The sequence below is a fragment of the Punica granatum genome, chromosome 8, assembly GCF_007655135.1.
Source record: "Punica granatum isolate Tunisia-2019 chromosome 8, ASM765513v2, whole genome shotgun sequence".
In the NCBI taxonomy this organism is placed as follows: domain Eukaryota; kingdom Viridiplantae; phylum Streptophyta; class Magnoliopsida; order Myrtales; family Lythraceae; genus Punica; species Punica granatum.
The window spans coordinates 2,439,471-2,446,519 of record NC_045134.1 but is presented as its reverse complement, the minus strand read 5'-3'; the positions used below and the strand labels follow the sequence as shown (position 1 = coordinate 2,446,519).

Here is a 7,049-nt window from a genome sequence, read left to right as displayed (position 1 = left end):
GAGGTTGGTTCATCACTTTAGCATTATTAGCCTTCCATGTTCTCTGCACGATAAGAAAAAGTTCCAATTCCACCGGCCGAGTGCATATGGCATTTGTTTGGTAAGTGAAATTGCCCGTTAACAGGCAATTTCACTTACCAAACAAATGCCATATGCATTAATATTTTTTTACTACTAGGCATATCCTATGTGTCTTGAGGAAACGGGGCCATACGAGTAAGCCGACAACGCACATGTTTCTGAGACAGTTGTTTAAAGGGACCGGATCGGGTTTTCCCCCCATTTTCTCTTCTCCTGACATGAGAATGCATTTCGTTTCAGTTATCCTCACACCATATCAAATCTCTGAGAGAGTAGAGAGAGAGAGAGAGGGGGGGACACAAATGGTCTCTCAAAAGAACAGAGGAAAACTCCAACTTGCATACATCCAAAGAAATTAATGAACCATTCTTCATTGTATGGGCCTTCGTCTTCGTCTTCTTCTTCTTCCACACAAATGCCGTCTCCACACAAATCATCATCACCTTCTCCCGTTTTGGATGATGCTGAGGAGAACACACAGGATGTGAATGTCCCTATTCCTAGTCTTAAGGATTCTGCCTCTGAGATTCAGCCGGAGAACAGAGCACCCTCTGCTCCCGCCGAGTGCGCCGTCGAGGTGCCCGACCTCGAGCGTGGGGCTCCACAGCCGGAGGAGGAGGGCCCCGTAGCCAAGGACGAGAGGGACTGCAGGATATGCCACCTGAGCCTGGTTGGATCGAACCAGGACCCCATTGAGCTCGGTTGCGCTTGCAAGGATGACTTGGCGGCGGCCCACAAACAGTGCGCCGAGGCTTGGTTCAAGATCAAGGGCAACTTGTGAGTCAAACCAAACATTAACCTATGACTTCCTTTTCTTTTTCTTTTTCTTTTTTAAATTACCTTCTATGTACTTTTATTAGACGTAAATGTAAGTTAAAAAATGGTAATGTACGATTTAGGCCGTGTTTGGTACGATAAGATTTGTGCTATTACAGCCGAGACAAGCGACCGAGCTTTCCCAGAGTTTTCCATGCGGCATAGGTGTAATGTAAATTCTTCCGAAACTACAAAAAACTAACATAGTACTTGAAACTAGAGGAAGTCAGGCGTTATAGAATTCGGAGGAAGCAATAATTTCTATAAGACGTGCAGTGACAATGAGACATGAAATAGTAATATCCCGTGAAATATGATCTTAATGCATGATGATTTCACCGCGTGCATTGGTTTAATTCGATTGTGTGAAGGATTTTTCTATTTCATACCCTTAAGAAACGAGTTAAAAACAAATTTGATATGAACTTAGTTGCATCACCAATTTCGACTGGTCAGAATTTTACTGAATTATTCGGGACTTATATACGAAGGATCTTCCCCTTGACATAGTACATAAACCATAACTTGAGCTTATGGTTTCATTGGTTTGTTTAATTTGTCTGAATTTCTTCCTTCTTCTTTTACTTAGTTGAGAAATCTTTCGACTTTAGAACTGACTTTTTTGAAATATCATGTGAAGAACTTGCGAGATATGTGGATCAGTCGCGTGCAATGTCTCGGTAGCAGATAATGATTCCGAGCCACTGCATCGGTGGGACATTGAGGCACCCGAACCAACGGCTGTTATCACGATTCCGGTGATCATACAGCCAAGGCAGAGCCGGAACTTTTGGCCCGGTCATCGGTTCCTGAACTTCCTCCTTGCGTGCATGGTCTTCGCGTTCATAATCTCTTGGCTCTTCCATTTCAATTTCCCCTCGTAAGTGATAACTAAGGGAAATGATGACATCCATCCAACAGCTTGCGTGAAATTTGAAGGTCCTCACTACATTGGTTTTGCGGGATATCTGTCGAACACGTTCTAACATGTAATGGGTTGTTGTCTAAGGTCTGAATCGCTGTGAAATTCTCAAGTTCATTCGACCGTGCCACGATAAGGGACAACAACGGCCTAATAAGTGCAGAAGCGCATCACGCTCTACACTGTGTTTTGGACGAAGGCAGAATATATATATATATATAGTCGGTCATCAAGTCGGTTGAATATGCTTCTATAAGGAAAGACTGTAATTCGCAATTGTTCCATCGTGATGTAAAGAATCTTGATGTTATTGTTTAATTAATGTCATTATTTCCAGATTGAGAATCGAGAGCATAGTCGGTACCGAGACACTAACCTTTTTTATTACCATTATGCTAAAACAAAAGGGCCGAGCACCGTAATCCTTTTCATATAAATTAGACGGGCATCCAAGGAGTCCTTGCTTATTGTCCACATATCTGATGCAGGCTTTATGGCGTCACAGAATTGAACAGAAGACAGACACTGGCAACATTGCAGTAAGTACCAAGCCAAATTTCGATATGCTTGGCATTCTCATTTCTATGAACACATGCCGTTGATTCATCAAAACTCGAACACGTGACTATGCAGTGGCGCCAGCAACACTTAATATAATCGTGTTAGGCTCGCCGAATTCAGAGCATTTTTTAGATTTATTACGAGTCATAGAAGTTTCAGTCTTACAGATCACATGAAGGTTGACATGTGCTTGACCTGATTGAATTGGAGAAGTTCTGAGCAAGACCTGCTCGAATAAGAATGTGCCACGTCATCTGTCAGGACATAATCTGCCACGCCGGACAAAAACATAGACAACATCGGTGAATAGATCCGAAGAGCAAGCCGCGATTACCGCCGTACGGGCTGATTATCTGTCAGGCACCCTCCAGTCCTCGGCCTGCGAATTCAGCTGTTTATTGAATTTTTATTTTTTTTTTGTTCTTGGATAAGCTGCGATTTATTTAATTTGATTTACCGGATAAATTATATTATTGGAGAACAGTAATATAATTGATAATTTTATTTTCTGAACATTGTCGAGCAGTTTGGATTATTCCCAAAGCCATCCTTGTATGATATGTAAAAGTTTGTATGATATTCAGTCTCGTATTATAATTAAGCGACGATCCCGTGACAAGAAGCGGGCATCTGACGCTTCTGCTATTGGAGTATATCTACAAGAGGTTGTGATAATATGATGAAAACTCCTCGGACTCACGAGTCTTGGCCAACTATTATTGTTATATAAAGAAAACGAATCATATGAAACTGAGACCTCTACCACATGCCTAACTTAGGTACGGTATCAAATGGACCAAATGGCAGAAGACATTAGTATGTACGCTGCTAAATGTTCTTTTTTTTGTTTTTACTGAATTATGCTGCTAAATGTTCATTGCTTAATAATTGCTAACATAAACTAAGTGGACCATTTTGAGACACCCAGAAGAGTATACTGATCGAATTGGAATTTAGCCAAAAATCAAGTAATTAAAAGAAGCCGTTCGTCGGTTCTCATGTGCGTTTTGGCATTACAGCAACTTTTCAGATTTCACGAGCCCATGAATTATGATCGCGTGGGGGTACTTATTTTATATATTATATTTTATTACAAAATTAAAAAAAAATATTGTTTTCAACCGATAAATCTTACGATAAGGTATAAGATTCCCACTTGTGTGGCTTTTTCCCCTTTCGGGCTGTATAAATTGAACGGAATGTCGTGATTTCATGCTTTCTTGTCGCTCAAACGCCATACCTGGGTGATACATGTAATAAAGAAATTTAATTTAGCTAGATACATATACTATGTGCAAGCTATACATACTGCACTTGCCAAAATAATCTCATCACATCAATGAAGGTACATAAATCGGCGGACTGACCAATAATAATTATGTTTAAACGACTTCATGAACGCATGTGCTGATCAGAGAAAAAACTGAAAACCGATAAATAATTTATAATTTCAAATCTGCATAATCTATAACCTGTAAGAAAGGAGATTCTCTAATTCTTATTTAAGGGTAAAAGTGTCCTTGCGGTATAGTACTGGAAATGACCAATTTAGAAAATTTAGCACGATTGATATGGCACTAGGTAAGATAAATAACGTGGATCGATTCAAAAAGTGCCATTATGGTATAGTGCTGATACATGCTTGGGATTGATTCACTAGCAGGCTGCGTTTTATATAGTGTCTGTCATAGCACGTCTCCCATTAGCTAGCTACGCTATGAACGATTGATTTATTTTATTAATTAGCTCGAAAGAAAGATTTTCATGCTATTGCTTAAAAGGACAATAATCCTATGTGTAACTTGCGTTAAATCATTAATTATCTTGATTGTATATTATTCATTAAAAATATTTTAATTGTATGATTCTTAACCGCCCCCAATTACTATAACCAAAGTCTTGCTTGTCTTACAATTATTTTCCCTCTATTTAAATTTCCATTTAACTTTCTCTTTCACTGTAATAGGCCTCGCGTCTCCTTTGTAATCGAAAAAAAATCGCTTAACTTAAAGAAATTAAAAGGTATATAATTCGATTATTGTTTTTAACAGCAATTACATGAACCTTAATTTGTTTCGTACATATTGAATGTTCCAATAATCATTGAGCCAACTGCAAGAAAAGGGATATACAAATTATAAAAAAAAAGAGAATATAATTGCCTTCAGGGAGAGTAAAGAAGGTGAAGCTGATTATTCTAATAAGAACGTGCATTGCATAACTTCGTACACAACCTTAATTAATCACTAGGCTCATGTCTCTAGGCTCAATTGAAAAACAATTATGTGCTGATTAATTGGCCTACGGAAAGATGAAAGGCTGATTGCATGGATTCAGTTTTCTCTAATAATGTCATTTGAGGAGTCGATGACCCTGTGATTATACATGTAGAATTACTCTTCATCATATGTGTCAAAATCCAATTAGAATTTTCACCTCTTTTTCATTTTGATTTCATCGACTTAATTAGTTATCGTTAATAACGCTATTCGGAGATAAAATTTTACTTGTTCAACACAACTATAAGTTGGTACGTCACTTGTATTTTGACATTTATCATGCACAAATGATGCTATCATACTGTATTAATTAAAATTTTAAAAGCAAAACCAAATTAAAAAGAATGACTCTATATTGTTATTTTAAGATGCATTAATTTTAAATAAAAAAGGCCTATCTAAAGAGAGACACCGAGAGAAATTAACGGAAATACATGGATATAATTACGATCGAATATGAAAATAAATAAATATGAGCAGTTAATAATTTAGGATATAGTGGGAATGAATGTGGCACCAAAGAATGATTGGGGGTTGAGTGTCTTCCCAACAACCGGGCCTTCAATGGCAATTATGTGTCGGTCGCACGCTTGGGCATCGGCCATGGGGATGGTGCGACCGACATTTTCATTGTCCCTTTCCGTATAAATATAATATATAACATCATCAAAGGTGCTATGCATGTATATCTTTTTTACATTAATGATTCCAAAAAAAATAAAGGAACAAAATTATGGTGCAATGGATAAAGTTCGAGAGGTCTGGTCCGTTTGGATTAGATATGCCAAGGTCAAAGGTAACATGGTATCACAATATCCCATATCTCCTCGGTGTTTGTGCTTTTATCCATTGATTCCCTCTTAATAATTTTTCTGAGTACTTAAACCTAAATGAATGGAAGCTAATAATATGCCATGCTGGACCATCAGTCAAAGGGATCCTCATGCATGAATCCGATGATTGGAAATATAGAATCAAATCGATCTAACTATATATGTCTTTCATCCATCATTTAAGATTTATATGTCTATATATATGGACAAAGTACTCTATGGTAGCGAATCGGATATTATTCTTTGTGAAGAGCATTATTTCATTCATTTTGACAAACAGTACATGATTTTATGAGGATACCCATTTGTGTCAATGTTGAAAACTGTTTGGAGCGAGGAGTTGTTGAATTCATCGGACTAATTTTAATTTCGGATTAATTATGTAAAAAGGCACGATATTTGCTCAAATTTTTAATTCTAGCACAACTTTTCAGAAAAAGAATAAAAATGCACGATCTTTCATTTTAGTCTCAAATCTAGCATGCCATTAAATATTTCGTTAATTATAACAATATTGGCTGATCAAGCATTGACGGTTCCACGTGTTGTCATATTATTCGATGAGGTGGAGCCCACATTTTTTTATTCAATAAAAATAATTCTGAAAATTTTAAAAAAAGGGTAGGGAAAGGTCGGTTGGAGCAAAGGGAGGAGGGGGCAAGTAGCAGTGGTGGACTCGATTGCGGCCACCCCCAACACCAAATCGAGGTCAACAAAGGTCACTGCCGACCCCAATTTGGGGGATGTGGCTGCAATCGGGGCCGCCGCCGCCGACACCCCTCCCACCTTTATTTTAGCAGACCCTTCCCCCGTTTTTATTTTGCAGAATTATTTTTATTAAATAAAAAAATATTGAGTCCATTCATTGAATAATATGGCGACATGTGATACCGTAAATGCCTAGTCAGCCGGTACTGTTACAATTGACGGAATATTTAACGGCGTACTAGATTTGAAACTAAAACAAAATGTCGTGTTTTTCTGTATTATTTTCGAAATGTCATGCTAGAATTGAAAATTTAAACTAATATTGTGCATTTTTACGTAATTAACCCTTTAATTCCTACAATTTGAAGCAAATGCATCCGCTTTAAATCAAGCCATGCGAATTTTCGCTTTTTTGTGATGTTCAACGCGCCATCGTAATACTTATAATCATTTTATCATTATTATAATATTCTCTTTTCTTCTGGGTATAAGCAGTCAGGTAGTGTTCGGTCCAACTTGGGCAAGCCTCATCTAATCCATCTCCCAAACAAGTCAAAGACATGTCATTCACACTCATCTAGAGAATTCCGAGGATAATCTTGCGACCCAATCCCAAGGGGCGTGAACCTTGATGGGAAGCATGGAGTACCATACCTGCTAGAAGATTATATATATGGAACAAGATATATCCTTGCCATCAAAGTTGAGCTTCTTTTTGTTATCTTCATAAATTACGCCATGAACCGTCAACTTTTCTTTTCCTATAAACAAATCTTGATATATAAATTGTATACAAGTTCTTTTGAAAATCTTGTCGTGGTCCAAGATAGGAGCAAAGTTAGTTAAGTT

The 7,049-nt window shown here is 37.7% G+C and overlaps 1 protein-coding gene across 1 annotated transcript; it reads left to right on the top strand.

Moving 5' to 3' along the window:
• Window positions 1–238: 238 nt before the first annotated feature.
• On the top strand, window positions 239–2,165 carry LOC116216075 (E3 ubiquitin-protein ligase MARCH8-like). Its single transcript, XM_031551995.1, has 3 exons — window positions 239–858; window positions 1,538–1,777; window positions 1,907–2,165. Exons 1-3 carry the CDS (start codon window positions 440–442, stop codon window positions 1,920–1,922), a joined length of 675 nt encoding a protein of 224 aa, XP_031407855.1. The 5' UTR covers window positions 239–439; the 3' UTR covers window positions 1,923–2,165.
• Window positions 2,166–7,049: the final 4,884 nt, after the last annotated feature.